The sequence below is a fragment of the Acipenser ruthenus genome, chromosome 4 (assembly GCF_902713425.1).
Source record: "Acipenser ruthenus chromosome 4, fAciRut3.2 maternal haplotype, whole genome shotgun sequence".
Classification (NCBI taxonomy): Eukaryota; Metazoa; Chordata; class Actinopteri; order Acipenseriformes; family Acipenseridae; genus Acipenser; species Acipenser ruthenus.
The window spans coordinates 60128427-60151318 of record NC_081192.1 but is presented as its reverse complement, the minus strand read 5'-3'; the positions used below and the strand labels follow the sequence as shown (position 1 = coordinate 60151318).

Below are 22892 nucleotides of genomic sequence, written 5' to 3'. Positions count from 1 at the left end.
CCTTCATCTGAAGTCCATATGAAGGCATGCAATACACATGCCCTAGTTAAGACAGATGTTCATCGAAAGAGTACAGATGTGCTCCCACTCTGCACCCAGTTTGAGGATACTGACCGCATGTTCCTTTTTTTAGGCTTATAACAGCTTCCAATAAGGCACTTATGTATACTATACAATATACATTTAATCACAACTGCTTCTGTATAAGTAGATTGTACACAATTTTTATTAAAGTTATACAACATGCAACAGTACAATATCTTGAAGGTGGCAGTGAAACAGTAAAGCTAATAGATTCTCAAAGAAATTGACTTGTAAGTGCAGCATACTCAAGGAAATGAATGGAAAGGTGCTGCCAGTGACGTATTGCTAAAGTCTTACTTTTTTTATAAACACATTTTCTTTTTTTTTTCTTTTAAAACATAGCTTTACTAAAACTAGCAAGGATGGCTCACAATTTTTGAATACCTTTCCAAAGCCATCGGATGAATATTTTACATTACAACCTTATTGACATTCATATAGTCATTGCATATCATACAATTCCAAATATTTCAGTGTTTACATAGCATATAATTACCTATCATTATACTGCACTCCATATACAAACAATTTTTCAGGACCAATAAACATTTAAAAAAGACAGCTTTTCATATATTGTATTTACAAAACAGTGCTTTTGCATTTCATCAATAAGTTGCTAAAAACTAATTTAATTGCTGCAAGTTGCTCAACATGCTTTTCAGAAAAGACATTCCTAAGAGGCTGAGGTTCAAGTAAGCAATACTTTTTTCTAACAGAAACTTAAATTGAACTTTAGCACATCCATATTAACTCAAGTTAGACCTTGCAAGAGGAAAGAATTAGATTTCAGAATTGCGTATGGGATTTGATATACACTAGTTTGTTTTAAATCAGATATTTGTGATGTCAACTCATTATTTCCCAGTAAATGTACCATGGCTGACAAACATGAATTTCATGTAATATCAATTACGAACTTGTGACTTGCAGGACTGTAATACAACCAAATCCTTTGGTCTAAATGACCCCATAACTCTGTCGGATTATTAAAATGTCCAGATAGGTAGTCATTGAATATCTTTGAATTACTTTAAAGCATACTGCACAGGAGTAGCAAATTGTGGCCATGCTTGCCAATATTCTAATGATTAATAGTGAAGACTATGACACTAGAGTTACAGCCTGAAATTAACAATTTCTCAGGAGATGTGGGATTGCTGTGAGGTAGACGAAATCAGAAGTATCAGCCCATAACTAAATCTAGCCAAGTCCCTCTTGTCACTGAATGAGCATATTTTGGTTAATATGCATTAATAAATCATACATATTTAACGTAATGGTCTGTATTTTCTTCTGGGAGTATAACAAAGAACCACAATTAAGAACCATAGGAACAATGCATTTTAGATACCCAATTATCTACATAATGTTTTATTTAAGGTTTAACTCTTTCATTTTGTTTTATCTAGTGTAGTACATTTCTCAAACCACAATTCCATTTTTTTTTTGTTTAAAACTACAGTAAAAATTAATGGTATGATACCCTCTACAACCCGGTACCTGTCTATTATGAAAGCCGGCATGATTTTTAAGTCTCTTTTGCCTAAAATCTATGTAAATCTGACTGTGCAGCGCATGCAGGTACAGTATGAACAAGTGAATGTCTTTCTATGGGAGTGAATTAAACAGGCTTGTGATAATAACAGATTAAATATTTTGTTGAGGCATTATTGCGTTTATTATATTGTGTATGTACAGCAATAACGTTTTTGTTTTTTGAAGCGTTCAAATAGTTTGTCATTTCACCTTTTGTTAGGTACAGTATTTGATTTTTTATACTATAGTCCAGCACGCTGTCTAATCTGGCACAATTTTCCGGTCCCAAATGACACAGGATTGTACAGGATTTACTGTAAACAAAAAAATTCCGTTCCCAAAATATTAAAATCAAATCTGAAGTCTAAGTTTAAAATGACGATGGGAAACCAGTCTAAAATATGTTGGTGTTGGAAATGAAAAGGGACAGTCACAGTGTTAGATGTATAATATCTTGCAGAAGAAAATAGCAAAATATTTTGTTCTGAGGAACAGACATTTTCCAACAAAGTTCACAAAGATTTTTTAAGCTGACAAAAAAGAGGCTTCTGACAAGAAATGCCCACTATAGTACTTAATGCCATTGATGCCTACTCCTGGTCTTGTTCCTGTCTATTCTGCTCTAACTTCTCCTTATACTGTATTAGGCCTACTTTTTCCCTGCTGAAATCATGTGCAAGAATGATCCCCCACTGAAACGTTGTACCAGTTCCTAGATAGGTGTCAAGTGTTTAGCTACACAGAGCAATGATGTATTTTCCATTCCACTTTAAGCGACTGATTGTCCACAATCTACTTGTTAAATTTCATAAGCAGCTTCCCACTCTTTTCTTGAATGGTTTCCGTCTCTGAATGCATTTATTTCCCTGACAAGTAACCTAAATGCTGAATTCAGGAAACTGAAAGTGCTACAATTTTTATAAGAGGTTCAAGATAAAGTCCCAAAAAACAAATACTGGATTTATTTCTTAATTTAAAAAGAAAACTCCTGCCATTATCACTCTTGCTACAACAAGCACAGTATATCAAAATTCAAAATAAAGACACATTCAACAAAAAATGAAGAGAACTCAGAAACAATGAAGTTCAGACAAATAACAGAAGAATTTAAGGAGATTGTTTTTAAAAAAATCAAGAGAATGATATTGACTTTTGTATGCTTTAAGAAACATATAATATATAAAATAACATATGGGTCAGAAAATATTATTGCACAACAAAAATATTATCGAACAAGTCTCTTGCTGGTTTTGGGCTGGTAACCAACTCGAGACATATTGTGTGATAATATATTCTCATGTATGTACTGTATATATGAATAATCTATGGGCTGCCGTGCATTGCGAGTAAATATTAATTCAAGGGTTTATGTGACACCATAAACCGCAGTTCATAGGCTACTCACGCCATCCTTTCATAATGTATAAACACAATAACAAATGTTGAATTCAGAATAGTATCGTTGTAATCTTTAAAATATGCCACCTACCGGGTCTATAAAGAAAATACCATGCACGTGCAAGAAAATGTAGCTCTTTACTTGATTTACGCGATCCCCAGTTTCACAGTCTGATCAGAGCCTCTGAAGAAAGCCTCCGCCCCACAGCAATGTTGGTAGGACAGGGTTCTCAATCCTGGTCCTGGGGGACCCCTGTGTCTGCTGGATTTCATTCCAACTGAGTTCTCAATTACTTACTCAAGTACTTAATTATGTAATTGAACTAATAATGTGCTAATTAGACCTTTTTAATTGTTCTCAGCTCCTAAAAAGTTGCAGATTTCAAGTTACTTATACAATTGGACAGTTAACTAGAAATCTCCAACTGTTTAAAAGCTGAAAACAATTAATCTAATTAAGCTAAAGAAAAGTTCAATTTACTGTTCAATTAAGTAATTGAGAACTCAGTTGGAATGAAAACTAGCAGACACAGGGTCCCCCAGTACCTGGATTGGGAAACCCTGTGCTAGGAGCAGCAGTGTGGAGTAGTGGTTAGGGCTCTTGACCGGAGGGTTGTGGGTTCAATCCCCAGTGGGGGACACTGCTGTTGTACCCTTGAGCAAGGTACTTTACCTAGATTGCTCCAGTAAAAACCCAACTGTATAAATGGGTAATTGTATGTAAAATAATGTGATATCTGTATAATGTGAAATAATGTATAATGTGATATCTTGTAACAATTGTAAGTCGCCCTGGATAAGGGCGTCTGCTAAGAAATAATAATAATAATAATAATAATAATAGGAGACAGCAACGCAAAGAGAGAGAAGCTTCCACAGCAGCTTGCTTTTAGGGAGCTCAGCCCACTTCCACACAGTGCCAGGTTGTACTCTCACTGCCATCTTTTTTCATTACTAGTAAGATTAAGGTACGATTTTACCAAAGCCAAGTCTTGTTTGTTGTTCTTGGATGTGTTTACGTTTTCTTGTTGACTAATAAAAGTTTTTCGAACATCGGTGTCGGCTGGTTGTTGAAAATCGGTGTCACCCTGGGTAAGGGCGTCTGCTAAGAAATAAATAATAACAAATAGAAAACGGGACAACATGACAATTTGCTTGAGCTAACCTTCATTGACAGAGAAAGTTGTATTGCACGGGTAACCATGCAATACGTCTTTTTGACATCACAAAAGTGCAATACGACTTTTTATTAGCATGGGCCAAAGGGTAAATATAGCTACTATCCATGTAATTATATATAAAGAGCATCAAAAGAAACTTATCACTATTATAACACATTTATTTTTGAAAAAAATAAGGTATATAAATGTTTTTAATCACTCGATCATTCATCCTTGACCACAACACGCCTGAGTGACTATGACTGAAGCATATGCACTTAATCACCTAATTAGTGAGACATTTGATTGGACACTGGACATGGGGTGATTTCAGCTGTTGAATTGCAAGCTTGAATAAAAGCAATAAAGAAAATCACAGAAAAAAACAATACGCCACGTCTGTCAAGAGAGCAGCCTTTGTGCAGTCGGCATGTTGGAGGCTGGACTAGGGCAGCGTACTGTGGCTCGCCGTGCTCACTGCCAGAAATTTAAAACCTGGCGAGACGATATAACCAGACACACTCCGTCAATGACAGGCCATGAACTGGGAGACCAAGAGTCACAACACCTGCCCAAGATCGACAGATCATTTTGCAGCATCTTCGTGATGTCAGTTGTTAATCAGCACAATAAAAAATCACTGCACCAGGGGCTCCCGAGTGGCGCATCCAGTAAAAGCACTCGCTAGAGTGCAGGATGCGCTCTATAGCCTGGACGTCGCGAGTTCGAGTCCAGGCTATTCCACAGCCGACCGTGGACGGGAGCTTCCAGGTGGCGGCGCTCAATTGGCCGAGCGTCGCCCGGGGGGAGGGAGGGTTAGGTCGACCAGGGTGTCCTCGGCTCACCACGCACCAGCGACCCCTGTAGTCTGGCTGGGCGCCTGCGGACTTGCCTGTAAACTGCCCAGAGCTGCATTGTCCTACGACGCTGTAGCTCTGAGGCGGCTGCACGGTGAGTTCGCAGTGTGTAAAGAAGCGGGTGGCTGACGGCACACGCTTCGGAGGACAGCGTGTGTTCACCTTTGCCCCTCCCGAGTCAGCACAGGGGTGGTAGCGGTGAGCTGAGCATAATAAAATAATTGGGCATTTCAAATTGGGGAGAAAATAATAAAAACTAATTGGCAACGACTAAATTTATAAAAAAAAAAAATCACTGCACCTGCTCTAAAAGAGTTTGTCATTTTTCAGTCACATCTAGCAAATTTTGTCCAAGTTTCTTTTGATGCTCCAATATAAGTGATAAGTTTCTTTTGATGCTCAGTATATATAGTCTCTATCTGTCATGTGATTGGTTCACATCACTGTCAGTGACACCACTTATTCAACGTTTAAAATTATTGCCATTTGACTCAAAATGATACTGCTTTATAGTTTGGTTGTTTTATAAGCAAGGCTATAAAAAATACTGAAGCTACTACAAATAAAAAATGCAGCCCTTGCAATACAAATAAATGAATAACAAAGCTCTTTGCAAACTACAGATTCGTGTTTGGTGATTAGACAACCAATTGTTTTAAGTTATAAGATGCAATACACTGTACACTAGCATATCATGGGTACCTGCCAAGGACAAAAAAGTCACATTTGTACTCCTATGCATTACATTATAATAAGAATATTATGAAATGAAGTGAGCGAGTAGGGTAGCCTATTGTAGATGTACTAGCAGTATTTAAAAAATGTACTGTAATAAACATTTTGACTACATCATTTTTATATCATTAACCTAAAGCGTTGGTGTTTTCGCTCCGTTCATATTATTTATTATTATTATTATTATTTATTTCTTAGCAGACGCCCTTATCCAGGGCGACTTACAATTGTTATAGACTATTCATAGACTATAAGGATCAGAATTGCTGAAGCTCCGGTTCTGTAAGAAAACTTGTATATATTATATATGTATGTGAATATTAGGATTATAATAAATATATATGCAGTCACAAAAATAATATAAAACAAGAAGAGTACACAGTGCTTTCTTATGGAATGTTTTTTTTTTTACATTTTTTTTTACATTTTTATTTTGTGTTTGTGTAATGCTATCTCGGTTTTTGTTTTCTTTCCCGTAATTTCATTTTTTTGGTGGCCAAATGAGGCAAGCTGCACTTGTGGTGCTTCAACCCAAACTAAAACCTTTGTTGAAACCCAGTTTAAGAAAGCTGCATGATATCAGTAGTTGCACAAAGCCAAAATTGGAACTTGGACAGAAATATTTAATTATACCCTCCCGAATTTTAATATTAATTAGGTTATTTGCATTTGGAACTAGAATTTCTCTGACTAAAAAAAACTACATAGAAAAACACACACTACCTGAAAAGTACTTCGAAAATAGTGAGAAAAAGGTGAGACTTATTTTTCTTTTTCCATGGAAACTGCCCCATTCTCTGCTGTTCCCCTTCACCCTAATTTACTAGGCTTTGAGGGTAATAGGGTGAAAAGGTACCTGCTTATTTTGGAATTTACAAGTATGTTTTCTTGTTAACTGGGGTTTGTGATGATATTAATTTCCGAATTGATATATGAATAAATAGTGAATACAGGATCTTCAGACACAATTTTTCACAGCCAGATATACTGGGAAGCTTACACCACCCGTGTTTGTGTCCTGAACAAATGGAATTAAAAGGTTCTGATTTGACTGCAGTGCAGTTTTCATGTGTTACAAGTTCATAATAGATTCCCACCCTATTCACAGAGGTTCACATCTCAAGTCCTGAAGTGCCCTACTTTGGCACAGTTGGTAGCACAATTACAATACTTCACTAAATCAGCAATGTGTTTGAATTTTGCTCTCATGTCCACATCTCACTGCAAGAAAACTGTTCTTGTGCTGTATCTGGTGAGTAAATAAACTGACATGTTTGGTCTAAAATACAAATAAAAACACATAAAACGACCCTGTATGTATTTAAAACACCCATCAACAAAAACTGATGCGGCAGGAATAGTACCAATAAAAGGAAATGACATGTCCCGTCTTTAGTATATCTTGGAAAATGTATCCTGCCATGTCATTCACTATCAGACATCTCTCCTCTTGTTTTTTTTCCTGGGTATGGGCTACAATTAGGATCAAGAGCAATTTAGTCCCCTTAGTTAATTTCAGCGAGTTCCATACTGTATCTCTGTTGTCCTGCTAGCGCCTCCCCTTCCCATTCTGTGGTACTACCCATTCAGTGTATACAGGCAGGGGTCCTTGGGTACTCATGAAAACCTGGGCATCATTTTGGCTCCAATAAATACTGCGTTAAATGCAATGCCATTTTCAATGTCTTTTTGCATTTCTCTATCAGGAAAAAAACAGTTTAATCTATTGTCATCAAGGGCATGTTGATGTGAGGTGGTGAAGCTTGGAAGTCTAAAATGAATGAATACTTTCTTCAAAACAAGTAGCAACCCACACAGATGACAACCCAAGGCTGATAGCTTATTTACAGCTGTGAATATACTCTATAACATTTTCTTATCTGTAATGTGTGTGAATTTTTCAGGGGAACAATTGAAAACCTCAGATAAAGCAGGATAAATCCAAAAAACACAAAAACTCTGTCTTGAAGTTGTTTGTGTTCAAGCACAGTGCCATAATGTTCAATGAGACAAGTAATCTCTCTTACACAATGACTGGAAAATATCTAAATTCGAGAATTGCTTATAATGCACCCCTTTCTATGAGAAAACAATTCGGGTTGTTCCACCGAATTGGCTCCACAGACACTCTTTTGGAACACCATTCTTAGAGAGGCTAAAAGAGCAGTCAAAGAGCGTCGTCCTAGTGGGACTTTGGCTGTACTGTTAAGCCCAAATATTCGACATTCTCAGTTGCAGGAAAATGACCATTTGTTTTTGATATTAAGGGAAAAAAGTCTTGTTGATAATCAGGATTGTCCAGACTGGTTTGGTGGTGGAATTTTTGATCGCAGTAGCGTGGATTGTCAAAGACTGGCCTGGGGAGAACAGGTGGATTGGTATTCAGGTACTCTGGGTTTCCCTCTGTGTTGTTGACAGAATTCAGATAGTGAGAGTCTTGAGCTCCCTGAGTGGGGCTGCGAGGAAGGAGGACATCCTGGTAAATGGGGTTTATCATATCAGACAACGTGCGTCCATTCTGGTTCACATATTCTGAAAATATAAGAGAAAAACCAGGGTTTGTATTCTTTAAAATATTAAGAAAAAGCTGCTGTGTGTTCCCTATGCACACTTTTAGTTTTTTCATACCTTGCAAATGAATATTCCTATTTAAAGGCTAACAATTCAAGCACCACAATTTCACAGTATAAAGGCTGTTTCACCAACCTGGCGCAGGTTCAAAATCCTTTTCCAGACATTCGTCTGACAGCGGGCCTGTGGGGTCTGTGCTGTATCGAAGGATGAAGCTGTCTTCTCTTATTGGGTATCCCTGATGATTAACAACAAAATAAACATTAATATTACATAACATACTTCTTTTGAATGTTTTATTTTAAATACAGAACACACTGGTGTACATTTTTGCCAATTTAACGATAACCAGACAGACAGGGGGTTGAAACCGTGAGTAAAATCCTTTTCTTCGTAATCCTCAAAATCGCATACAGTTGCTTTTGGTATTTTACAAATTCTGTTAATTTACTGTTAGGCCATGTTGACAGTAAATTGTGTACGATACTTTATTGTTGAAGGAACTCTCTAACATCCCTTAATATTATTTTTTTCCTGTGTAAGTTAAATTGCAAAATAATGAGGGACCGTTTGGGGTAATTGGAGCTCTGAATACAGTGAATTCATCTAACACATAACAGGTCTGTCTTGAGCAGTAAAGCCCCTCAATTTTGTCTGTCTTGAAGGCAGACAAACTTGTTTAACTTCTGAGTTAAGGGGGGTGATGCAAGTAGTAGCAGTGCAAATAATTGCGGATGCAAAATTCAAATTGCATTGCGGCCAAGCAATTATTTTGTACTGCGCCCTACGTAAGCTTAAAAGCAATGCAAATTACTCAACACACAAATAATGATCCGCAATTATGATAATGAGCACATCTGTCTATTTAGCGGCCGCACTTGCAGAGTTAGGAGTACAGAGAGCAGTAGTCGCTGTATGACATTTGTGGAGCACGAAAATACAAACCAAAAAAAATGTCAAAGGAAGGGCAGCAAAGTCCTCTTGGTGCACGGAAAAGAAAAGAAAAGTTTTCTGGGGCTAGAGTCCTTACGGCTGCAGTCACTCAGCATGAAACAGAGTTGTTTGGAAAAGTCTCAGCCAACATCAGTTATGCTAGTATCCTTAGGAAATGATTGGCCTGCCCTTTTTAGCATGACATCCAAAAATTTGCCTAGCACTCTGGAAAAGGTGGATTGGACTATCCCTCCAGACATTCCAACTTTGGTCTGAAAGGCTAAGTAGTGCAGAGAACAGCACTTTCACATGTGCAGGAATTAACACTGGGGTCTAGCTCATCCCTCAATTCAGCTATGTCAAGGATGACCTAGATGCTGTCAATGGAGATCAGATGATGGGTAGCACTGTTTGATATTGTCTGACAAAACACATTTTATTAGAAATCCTTTTGTAATGCTGAGGCTTGACGGCACAAAGACTGCTAACAAGGCATCTCTGAGTCAATGTATGTCATTATTAAATTCTGCCTTCCCACCATCTCTTAAAGACCAGAGGGGCTGGAGGAACGTATACTTTTACAGTGTGTAGTCCTGCAAGGAGGAGGCAGAGACAACTGGCCATTAACAGTTGCATGCTGGGAGGAAACAAGAAATTCTTGAGACCTTAAAAATGAGTGCAACTTACCCCATTACTGTTAGCACAGGCAGGTGCTCCCATGTTGCTAGTAATACTCTGTACAAAAAAGAGAAAGGATTTTGGTGTTAGGATGAGTTCCATGTTACTTCAAAAGTGGACTGATAGGAGAACCTTATTGGAGTGGAACAGTTGTATTGGATTATTTATCCACTTCATTGCTGAGCACACACCCAGTCCTGGATCTACATTTCTAATCATTTTAGTTTTTATTCTCACTTTACAAATATGCTTGATTTGAGCTTTTTCCATCCCAATATTATAAATAGATTTTTTTAAATAAACTTGATTAAAATATAAATTAATCAAGTCTGCTGTTTAGTGAAAAAAAACAAACAAAAAAAAAACAAGAAACAAAACCAAAAAATATTAAGAAGCCTATGGGGACACAATTGGATGATCTGTGGTAAACTAGACATTGGTGTATTAGGAACCAAAAACTAAGCATCTCTGATTACTGTTTTGGAAACATTAAGTAAAATGGTCTAAAAACAAGTTCATAGGAAGACTGTATTAACAGTTTCTGAAACGGCTGGATTTTAACAAATGTGACCATACAAACTGTTATTTTTGATTTGACAAAAGCACCTGCAAACAGTTTCTTTTTAGCCTTTCTCACAAAGATGCCTGCCACTGTTATATTCAAACAATTTGTGTTCTTTGGGGGAGAGGGATGTTTGTGTGTATGTTGCATAATTTTTTTTTACCATCAGCTTTTCCTTTAATTGAAAACAATTATTGACACTCCACTGAAATGGACCCAAAGTTATCAATATTCCTAGATGATGGACATATATTCATTGAACTACAGTACACCACACAACCCCTTCCCTCTGCCCAGGTAGTTAAACTGATAGCAGATATCCAAGCTTTACCACTGAGTTGAACAGCGGTGTTCTGGAAGTGGATGGGCTGTTGAAAAACCCATTGTAGGGAACAAGATACTCGTCAGCATCCACAATATCCTCCATGTCCTCTCCGTCCATCAGGGTGCGGTAGAATCTGGAGTCAGAGGGGCTCGGCAAGTGCATTCTTTCATCACCCTACACAAAAAAAGGGATGATGTTAAAACTGATGTTTATAATTCAGTCTTGCATCCACCTGGAGTCGGTCGTTGGAGCTAGAGCAGAAAAATTAAACTCTTGCAACCAGCCTCCCCTTGATCAACTGTACCAGTACAACATATAGCACTTTATGTTAGCTAGACAAGCTACAGCATGTGCAGATATATCCCAAGCCACTTTTTCATTCCTGTTTTAACCTGCCCCAGCATCTGATTCATTCCCTGCAATTTAGTATGACATGCATCATCTTATCCATTTCATACTTAAAATTCTTAAAACAAGCAGATCCAAGATCTTGAAGTGCCTGACGGAATGTTATGCTCTTTCTCCATACCTGAATGACGAGGTAGCGAGAAGGATCCCGAGCCATTTTAGAGAATTCTGCAATCAGCTCCCGAAATCTAGGTCTGCTGTCTGCGTCAATCATCCAGCCTAAATTACAACAGGTAGAGAAAGTTGAGTGGATGGAGAGAGAGAGAGAGAGAGAGAGAGAGAGAGAGAGAGAGAGAGAGAGAGAGAGAGAGAGAGATCAAGACATATTGGCCAGCTGGAAGAACACATTACAGTAGATACTAGCCTGGCTTCTAACATTTAACAAGATATGGTACGGCAATAAGATGAACAATAAACATTATTTTCCATGTCTTTGTTGTCAGCTGGGATTTAAATACAAGTTGTTCATTAGAGAAACACTGTAGTACGGAAGCATCACTTACATTTGACCATAATCATGTATACATCAATGGTGCAGATTGGAGGCTGGGGCAGACGCTCCCCTTTCTCAAGTACCCCTGCAATCTCACTAGCTGGGATACCATCGTAAGGCTTTGATCCAAAAGTCATTAACTCCCAAACAGTCACACCTAGGAAGGAGAAGCAGAGTTAAGGAGGGTTTCATATCAACTGGAAAAAAACACAAGAGATTAATGAGAAGTACTGTGACTACAAACACAGTGAATTTGGCTTTTTTATTTTCATGATGACATTATATAACAAGATTAGTATATCAATTATAGTAACGACAGCTTTAGTAGCAAGTGATTTTCAAACAAAATGTGTTAATAAAATCAATCCGTTAATGCTTTGAAATTGAGTTGATTAATGAACGCATTTTTTGTTAAAAGGCTTAATTGTCGCAGGTCACATACATCACTTCCTGTCTCAATGACAAGGTAAGGGGAATGAGTTAATCAAAATGCATGTTAACAAGATCACGAAAAATGAATGGAAGTATAATTAATGGTTATGGAAACTACTAGCATACAGGGAGACAGCTCTCCCACCTGCAAGCAGCAGCCAAATGCTGATTTACAATTATCTAGCATATGGGTAAAAATCGGGTGGCATGGGTAAAAACAAAAAAAACACTTTAACCCCACTAGTCATTTACCCGCATTCGGGGGGTTATTTCCCACCGCTTACTATATACAACTCTTTTAATGTGCATTTTGCAATCTTTTTTTGGTTAAAAAGAAAAAACTACCTTGCTGTCTGGGGTAAGCTGTCTAGGTTTGAATTTATTTTCTTTTCTTTTGTATGTATTTTAGTATGTATGATTGTAGGCCATAAACAAATACTTTGAAGTGCAATTTGTGTTTCTAGTTGTTAGTTATTACACATGTATACCATGTATGTAACACTTCATTATATATTTATTAAGCTTTTAAAATTACACTAGAACTCCCCAACCCAATGCACAATTTGTTTATAATTAATTGTTCGGTGAATTCCTCTAATCATGCATTTTCTCTGGTACTCTTTGCTCGCCTCCGCGATAAATAAACTCAACATGATTTGAAGTTGCCACCGAACACTTACAGTATTATAAGAACATTTTAGATGCATACAAACGTGTGAAGGTGAAAGTGTACATTGTACATAAAGTGTGGGGGGAGTCTGTCAACATTACAAATACGTTTAGGCAAAATCCATGTCAATGATCTGTTGGCTGTAAGAAAACTTTTGTAATATCTAGTATGACATACCAAGATTTCATTACTTACTCTTAGGTTTTTGTTTGTACAATTCAAATAAAATCTAGAGTACTGGTCAGCTGTCATATAATGTACGTATCCAGAGTTCAGGTAGGCTATAGTTGCATTGATAATTTCTTGGTAGTAACATTACTCTGGGTGCAAATTACGGTATATCATTTTAGCAATATAACAAACGTTCCATAAGGTTACAAATGATTGAAACAAGTGAATAAATCTCATTCATAACCACAAGTATATAAAAGGCTTAAATATTTCCATATCTACCAATTTTGAATTATCTAGGTAGTCTGTAAGAAATGAACTCTTGTCCTGTACACTCTCTCTCTGTATCGGTGGCGTCACAGCCACGGTCTGTTACATGTCTGTTTCAAGGTGAGTTATATACTCTTTCGTTAATTAAAACCCTCCTTTTCCAAGTGCAAGGAGGTTGTGTGTTCCAGTGGTTAAAGAAAAGGGCTTGTAACCAGGAGGTCCCCGGTTCACATCCCACCTCAGCCACTGACTCATTGTGTGACCCTGAGCAAGTCACTTCACCTCCTTGTGCTCCGTCTTCCGGGTGAGACGTAGTTGTAAGTGACTCTGCAGCTGATGCATAGTTCACCCACCCTAGTCTCTGTAAGTCGCCTTGGATAAAGGCTTCTGCTAAATAAACAAATAATAATAAATTAACTCCTGATAAATTATGACAATTAACATGGATTTCCTATTAAATTCCCACGCAAACAAAATAAATAGTCGCAAGAGGAACTGCTTGTTAAGATGTTAACATTATTTTGCAAATGAACATAATTTTGGAAATCACATAAGCATGATTATTTCAAAACAAAATAGGCATAACGACTGCTTGAAAATGCCAAAATCAATGCTAGTAACGATTTGTTGATTAACACTAGTGTTATCATTTATGACCTTTTGAAAAACCTGCCCATTAGTTCAGTCTAAAACATGTTGCTCATATTTTATTTGTTTTATTTTTTAATTATCTCTACATAAGGTTAATTACGCTGTGATATGCACACTGTTTGAAGGATACATAAGTCATATTGTAAAGTCCACTTGTGCACAATGCAGAAACAACCGTTCCATGTGGGGGTTTTTAGATTGTAAGGGTACAAAGAAAGGCATTATATGTGTTTCAAAACTCCAGCTGTGATATGAGTTTTTGTAACAACAAAGTAAACCAGGGCTGCTGTGGCACTTGCTGTAGACAGAGAGAGAGAGAGCTGTTTCCAGACAATTTGAGCCTTGCTCTGGCTGACCCAAACAAGTTTCATTTTAAGGTTAGCAAAGATAACACAAAGTCTCTTGGGGATTCCATTTGAACATTTTTAGAAATTCTATCTTGGCTATGCATCACATATGGTGTTCTTTATTTTTTTCAGGGAATCTTAATGAAAGACCTATAGATGAATTGGTTAGTTTCTCTCATCCTCCCCATCCTAGACTTTTGTTAATGTATACAGAATACAGTATCTGCTAATATGGATGAAGAACAACTGAGTCATACTAAAAGAAAAACTTGGGGGAAGATATCAGGATAATATTTTTGTAGTACAAATACGTGGAAATTACAGGGGGAGGGGGTAAGGTCTGGACTGTAAAATACTAAACATGGTAGGGTCAAAATCATCAACTCAGCTGCATATGATCCAGCATGGTCTTGTAATAACACTTGCGATTTTCTCAGTAATTGTGGGTGAGGTTTCTGAATTGCAGTTCTCAGTATTTTAATGGTGTCACTGGTCAACGACTGATGCAGATGTGAAAGCCTGTGTCAAATAACAAACAACTATATATATATATATTTTTTTATTTAAATTTAGTCGTTGCCAATTAGTTTTTTATTATTTTCTCCCCAATTTGAAATGCCCAATTATTTTATTATGCTCAGCTCACCGCTACCACCCCTGCACTGACTCGGGAGGGGCAAAGATGAACACACGCTGTCCTCCGAAGCGTGTGCCGTCAGCCGCCCGCTTCTTTACACACTGCAAACTCACCGTGCAGCCGCCTCAGAGCTACAGCGTCGGAGGACAACGCAGCTCTGGGCAGCTTACAGGCAAGCCTGCAGGCGCCCGGCCAGACTACAGGGGTCGCTGGTGGCGGTGAGCCGAGGACACCCTGGCCGACCTAACCCTCCCTCCCACCAGGCGACGCTCGGCCAATTGAGCGCCGCCCCCTGGAAGCCCCCGTCCACGGTCGGCTGTGGAACAGCCTGGACTCGAACCCGCGACGTCCAGGCTATAGAGCGCATCCTGCACTCTAGCGAGTGCTTTTACTGGATGCGCCACTCGGGAGCCCCCCAAACAACTATATTTTAAGTGCATTCATTTGTGTAGCATCTACAGTACACCCTTGTGTATCGCAGTCACAGCTAAATGTTTAACGTTTGTATTATTTAACATATGATTGCTTTACGTATTTTAATAAAAATATGAATAAAATACATACATTATGAAAAACAAACCACTACAAAACTATATTCCACTTTTTGCCAAGTAATTAAAGGGTAGTGAAGGTAGTAGATTTGCATAATGGTAGTAGATATTTACCAAAATATTGAAAACAAAATACAAAATGAGTACTTCCTACTCATTGGATTATATCTCTTTCCAATGCCCAGAACTGTAATCTGTAATATCAGCCTTGTCAAGTGTGATTGATAACACTGGATGGTTGTCCCTTCTCACTGGGGCTCTTCTAGAAACACAATGCTGTAAAATAACTATTTCTTCAGTTTAAATGTTTATTGTGCTTGACTTACCATAACTCCAGACATCACTCTGATGTGTGTAGATCCTGTGTAAAATTGATTCCAAGGCCATCCATTTAATTGGGACCTGGTAAGAGAAATCTGAATCAATTCAAATCCAGCTCTGCATCACTATCCTAATTCAAGTTTACTGCAGTAAAAGTATGGAGAAGTATATGCACTATACATGTGAAAACATTGCACCTTTCGGAGTTTATTCTCCAAGCCTTTGTTTATTCCAGTTTATGTAGTCTATCCATTTGTATGTTACAAATCACAAATCATACCTTAAATGAGCCTTCATCAAAACTCCTTACTGTCTTTCAGCAGCAGGCCAACAGCTAATTCTGAGAACTGCAGTTTAGTCCTGCCCTTGAAAGTACAGTAGTCTCTAGCTAAGAGAACACCCCTCGGGAAGTGTTCTCTAAGACAGAGTTAACCAATGGACACACTATGCCAAGGCCAATCACAATATGAATCAATAAATACAAATGTATTTATTACTTATGTCAGGACACACGTGTATCAACATATGAAATGAACAGAATAAGTAAGAGAAAAGCAATAGGCAAGCATATGTTAATAAACTATAATAAACTAACTGACAAACTAAATTAACAAAACATCCTTATATACAGTAAAAATGTAGCAGTGGCTCTAACAGTAATTATGAATACAAGAATTAATTTTAACACAATGGTTATTAACACAGCACCACCCTACACACGTTAATAAGAATTTCAAGGGACCAGCAACAAATGTTGCATAATACCACTGTAAGCTTTATTTAAGTTAGTCAGTGGTGCAGTGCTTATAGATGCTCAGAATGAGCTGCAGGGGTTAGCGGCAAATAGCATTGCACCTGTCTAGTACATTTCACCCAAGACTTCTGACTTGTTTGCAACTGGTTTGCGACTATTGTGACAGGCGCAACACTTTAGTAAACCTATACCTGAGTTCTTTCTACCAATTTTAACGATGAGTCTGGTAATATGAACATCAAAGATATAATTGAAATGTATTGTTTATTTTTTCTGCAGTATAACACAATTGCATATGTATGTTTATTTACATTTTAAGCTGCTTATCATTGTACTTTTAAAAACAATTATTTAAAAATAAACTTTGCAACCTCACAACTTCAAGGATTATTTGTCTGCTGTAATAATTACCTTTGAATCACTTTTGGGACTTAGAGACAGAATTTAATGTAGCAAGATGACTCCTTTGTGTGTCACACTACTGGTTGGTTAGCTGAATTTTGATTTCCTCTTAATTAAAACCATAAACTACATCCTAAATGAATTACACTGTAATGATAGATTTCAGATTTCCTTACTTTGCCTCCATCTGCATGGTATTCTTTCTCATCTGCATTCAGTAGCTTGGCAAGCCCAAAGTCAGTGATCTTTACGTGCTGCGGGGTCTTCACCAGCACATTTCTAGCAGCCAGGTCACGGTGCACCAAATGCCGATCCTCCAGGTAACTCATCCCCTACAGATCAATAGGGTTTTTTATGAATAATACAGATTATTACTAATCATATCAGTCATTGATAGAATTGAAATATTTGCTGACCAAGAAGATTAGAGTAAATAAATAGCATCACATACTGTAAAGGGGTGTCCATTCTTATGACAACAATAACAACAACAGCAAAAACAACATACCAAAACCAACAATATTAATTAAAGGGTGATGTGCAGCACTATTTACTGTAATTTACTGAAAGCAGAACAACATTAGAGTGACAGAAAGGCGTTTTATGTTGCCTACTTATTTCATGAATCAGCCATTTATATATGATAGATTAAGAATAACTAAAACAGCTGTTAAGACAGTACTCTTCAGGCTTCACTGCCATCCTTTTACACAGCAAGATACCCAAAGCTGATTCAGCTGGAACTTCACTGTGTAAGTCAGTCGAGAATGATTTTCAAGGTGTTGCTACAAAGAACAAGGTGCATGCATTTGCCAGAAATGTAAATGTGTATTCATTTCTGGGAATGCACCTCTTCAGTGGGCTGAATCAACGCACAACTAAATACAAACTAACTGAAAACAGCTTCAATAGCAATCAGGGCAAAAGCATCCTTCAGTACAGAATACTGTACATTTTTTCTCTTATTTAGTCCTCCATTCATTTGCTAAAATACAAAAAAAAAATGTATTGGTGTTTTGCATACTTATGGCCAGGTTTCCATGCAGCTTACAAAGTCGATACTCTCTCTCCACAGTCATTATTTCTGTGATGTGGCACACATACCATGCTCTATAGGAAGTGCGTGTCTGAAACACTGTACAATTGACCAAACTCTTTTTTGCATGGAAACATGTCAGAAAGTCGTACATTATGCTTACAAGACTTCAGCAATGAAAATCCTGTTTGTGACATAACCTTGCACAACTTTCTACTAACTGAGGGCCGTACCAAGTAATCCTTTATTGGCAAGCTTTTTTAACCAAATAGGAAAAAATAAGCATACATTACGAGGGGTTTAGACTAGACCTCTTCATTCAGTGTTTTTTTTTTTTTTTGTGACACCATTTATTCAATGTTTCAGATTATTGCAATTTGACTCTTAGTTAAGTCATTTTATATAAAGGTTATAAAAAATACTTAACCTACTACAAATAAAAAAATACCACTTTGTAATAAATAACCAAGCCCTTTACACTTATTTTTTTAGCCTAGACTTTTCTGTCTTTTCTGCTTGTCTGCCTCCCCTAAAACTTCCACTAACACCTACACCTCCCAGAATACAATGTCTTTGGTTACTAGGAAACTGTGCACAATTAAAACCTGCCCAACACAACATTATCCAATCTCTGGCTAGCCCTGTTGTCTTTGCAGTCGATGCCACACAAGTTGAAGTGTAAGCAGACCAGTCCAGCTACAAATCCAACTGGAACCATTGTCAGAGGCAACCACTAAAAAAAGGTGCCTATAATATGAAACAAACTGTTTTATAATGTATTTATGCATTCCTCTATTTTATTTATCTGTATGGCTTTATATTAAAGTTTTAACATGTTCAGTGAGTTTAAGAATGTAATGTTAAAACAGAAGTTCTGTTTCTGTGCTTATCATTATATACACTGGTATGTTCTGTTTTTGTGCCTATCTTTAAAGTCTTATTGGCTGTGGTCAATAAAGTGAATAAGAATAGCTGTTATCTCTGATTTTATTTTAATACTAAGTTTTTGTACAGTAGTTAACAGTAGCATTGCCGTTAAAATGGAAGGCTCTTTTTAATGCCTACCCCATTACCATTAAAGATTGTACAGTATTTATCAAGATTACTCATGACTTCAAGCTAATGCTGAACTTTACCCCCTGAGTTGGCCTCCCATAATAATAATAATAATAATAATAATGATAATAATAATAATAATAACTAGAAGTTGCAAGCAACTTGATGTCTCCCAAGGCATTCTTGTTCCTACAGTATCTGTGTTCCATAGTAACCATGACCCTACCTGCACTCTCTAAGCAGTTATAAGCCACTTTTGCATTTGACCTTAAGGAGAGGTCAAAGGTCACAGTCAAAGACGTTTTTTGATAGAGTATATATGGGTTCTTATATGTGTTCCATAATAACCATGACCCTATCTGCACTCTGTAAGGAGTTATAAGCTGGTTTTGCATTTGACCTTAAGGAGAGGTCAGAGGTCACAATCAAGTTAATTTCTGAATAGAGCATATATGGGTTTGAATATGTGTTCCATAGTAACTATTACCCTATCTGTACTCTGTAAGGAGTTATAAGCTAGTTTTGCATTTGACCTTAACCCTTTGCAGTCCATTTATTCAGCGCGTCTCAGGTGCGTCAGGTCTGATTTATTTTCACACGCACTGTTTATTTTACACGCACTGTTTATTTTACACACACTGTTTAAAAGTATTTATTCACAGCAAAACAGGTTTAAAAGGCACTGCATATCAACAGGACACTCAGTACTGCATCTCCAGCCCCGCCCCACCCCTTGTTCGCTGTATTTATCACATACCTCTTCATAGTAGTGCATACTGATAAATCATCTCCTGATCACTCGTTTTATCACCAAACTCCTCAATAATGCGATCCAAGTCATTATTTTATTACTATAACATCTCAAAAAAATGTCTGTGATATTCTTTGAGCGCTGGATGCGGAAGCAACTATCTTGTTTGTTTATGGTCGTGTTATCTCTGTGGTGCCGGGGCTATGTGTATTGCTCAGATCCGCCCCTTTCGGTCTCACTTGGCCATTGAATGGTTTTCTCAACTTCTTCCAGAGAAAAAACTACTAGAGACCTGTGCTTTTATGTCTTTTTGATGATGTCGGAAAAGGAAAGGGAAAATTGTAATGTCGGACCTGGTCCGACATAGGACTGCTAAGGGTTAAGGACAGGTCAAAGGTCACAGTCAAGTTAATTTTTGAATAGAGCATATATGGGTTAATTTGTGTATTCTACAGTAACTATGACACTGTCTATACTCTCAAAGGAGTTCTAAACAAGTTTTTCATTTGAGGTAATGTGTGCAAATATGTGCAATTTGACCATAGCTGAAATTTGATTGGCTCACGGTGGCCATGTTTTTTATGTAGTGAGTTGCTTTGCACAAATTTGATAGACAACCTTGCCAAGGCTATGTATGCAAAGTTTCGCTTAAATCGGCATAACGGTTTCAGAGAAAAAGACGTTTTAATATTTTTGACAAATCCAATATGGCTGCCGAACCATGTGACCAATTGACTTGTGTTGAACAAATCTAAATATAGGACATAAGGGTAGTATGTGCCCCAAGTTTCACATCTATATTATAAGAGGTTTTGGAGAAGAAGATTTTGTTAAATTGGCCAATATTCTTGAAAAATTCAATATGGCTGCCAAACCATGTGACCTATGACTTTGTTTTCGCTCTGACACAACTTCCCAAAGGTCTCTACTACCACTCTATGAAGAGTCACTGACATAAAGGATGTTTTTTGCTTTCTGATTTAGTTCCTGAGAAGAATAGGCTCTGCAGTTATTATTATTGAGGTATATTTGCTGCTAATGCAAAGCATGTTTTAACTTTGTCTTTATTACGATGGCCAGAGACCCGCGCTTACAACTGCACTGTCACATTTGCTACATTTTCTTTAAATTCTCAAATTAATAATCGATAAATAAATAAAACCTGGATAGTAAAAAGAGACCTGGTTCGGGTCGGGTTTTCAGGTATCCGTGCTGACCTCTTGTATGTATATATATATATATATATGAAAATTCATTTTAAATTGCTTTATTGGATGGTTTATAGAGGACCCTTCTATGCATGTTTTTAATGTGTGTCAATGGCATATCTGCTGCTGTACCTACAGTATCCTCTGCATGTAACAAGTCTGTCTTTGTGGGTAATGCTGATTATTTTTTTTTGCAGATAATCTTTTATATACATAGTGGAGCACAATCATGGTAAGATCCTTTTGAACATCAATCATTCAGATCTCTGAAGGATACTAAAAAGGCACAGCTCAAAAATGTGTGAAGCCCTGCAAAAGCATGTTTTCTGTGTAACAAGAATGAACAGGTTTGCTAAGATAAGATGACACCGTTTTTTCTCGGCTATTCTGTTATCTAAAATTAATAATTATCACTTTCTTCATCTTAGGTATCTGTCAGAACTTGTGTGTGGCCTTTAAGTGCTTTCAGTGACATTTCTTGACTAAAATTAACAAGCTGCCTGTTGCAAAAAATAACTGATAACTACCACATGCATATAAAAGGTAAAATGTTTACAAAAAGACTTTTACTCTTCCATCAGTACTACCTTTATTACACTGGAAACTTTATTTAGGGGAAATGTATGACTATTTGCATTTACCACAGAGGTTCAAATTACATCTTCTAATAAAGTCGAAACCAGATGTATCAGAAAAAGTTCAATCATGATGATATGTTGGAATTTCATTACACACCTCCAAGCTCCATGTTTTTTGAACATACAAAATGTAATAGCAGCTTTGTTAATGTCTGCCAGTTAGATAATTGGATATGTCCTGAAGTGTAAGACAAGACAATGGTAGTAAATAATTAAAGCATGCGCTGACCCAATTTATCTAACACCTTATTAGCAGATCAACTAGACCTTGTCACTGCTACTGAGGATCACATTAGCAGTTGTCAATGTGCTGGGGTCACATATATATTTAATACAGTGCCTAGCATTGTACATGTACATGGTCATGCCCACCAATCTAATATTGGTCATTGGATTTAATCTCAGATAAAAAAAAAAAAAAAAAAAAGCATGAAGTAATCTCGAGCAGGCTAGGCTTCATTTAAATATATATGCTGGAATGCAGTTTTTAATGAGAAAAATGATTATGTTTTTGGTCAAAACTAGTAAACAACAGGCACACTTCTTTAATATTTCATTAGTTTTGTAGAGTATTTTCCTTTTACAAGAGATGGTGCAAATTTAATTTTAGCTTTAAGACCTTGATTAAAATAGCCCATTATTCATATGTTCCTGCACTTGAAGACTGTTATTTTCTTGTACTACACTATATTAATAAAACATACTTTAACATTTGATCAGTACCTTGGCAATCTGCACACACCAGTTGAGGAGGTACTGGGAGCCGATGTTATCCTTGTTCTCTTTGACGTAGTCGAGCAGGCAGCCGTAGGGCATGAGCTGGGTAATCAGCTGCACAGTGGAGGTCAGGCAAATTCCCAGGAGGCGGCAAACATGGGGATTGTCAACACTGGCCATAACATAGGCCTCCTGTATAATGAGAGGGAGAGGTACACATTTTAAAAGATAACACTTCTCAAATCCAATAAGGAAGAAGTCGCTGACGCAAAATAAGAGATAGAAGTCCTGTCTGTCACACTTGTACCCTCAGGAGAATCTGTGTTCTTCTGTACCGAAATAAGACCGTAAGACTGTCCAAGATAATTCCAGACAACAGCTGTTTTGGGGTTCTGTCACAAACACTTTAAATCTATCAATTACATTTTTTTAGCAATCAAAATTATTCCAAGAACAGATAAAAGATGTTTATGTTTTTTCCCCCACACATTATCACAAAGTTACTTTAGTCACAGCTGTTTAAACAGCAGTTAAAACCAT

General features: G+C 37.2%; 1 protein-coding gene across 1 annotated transcript in view; it reads right to left on the bottom strand.

Moving 5' to 3' along the window:
- Positions 1 to 208: 208 nt before the first annotated feature.
- Positions 209 to 22892, bottom strand: part of LOC117400452 (epidermal growth factor receptor) — a 179297-nt gene continuing 156613 nt past the window's right edge. The window contains exons 20-28 of the mRNA XM_034000452.3: positions 22359 to 22544; positions 17123 to 17278; positions 15796 to 15871; positions 11751 to 11897; positions 11369 to 11466; positions 10846 to 11013; positions 9962 to 10009; positions 8477 to 8579; positions 209 to 8302 (exon numbers count right to left, since the gene is read on the bottom strand). Coding sequence (XP_033856343.1) covers positions 7953 to 8302; positions 8477 to 8579; positions 9962 to 10009; positions 10846 to 11013; positions 11369 to 11466; positions 11751 to 11897; positions 15796 to 15871; positions 17123 to 17278; positions 22359 to 22544 — 1332 coding nt within the window. The 3' untranslated portion in view covers positions 209 to 7952. The remainder of the gene's footprint in view (positions 8303 to 8476; positions 8580 to 9961; positions 10010 to 10845; positions 11014 to 11368; positions 11467 to 11750; positions 11898 to 15795; positions 15872 to 17122; positions 17279 to 22358; positions 22545 to 22892) is intronic.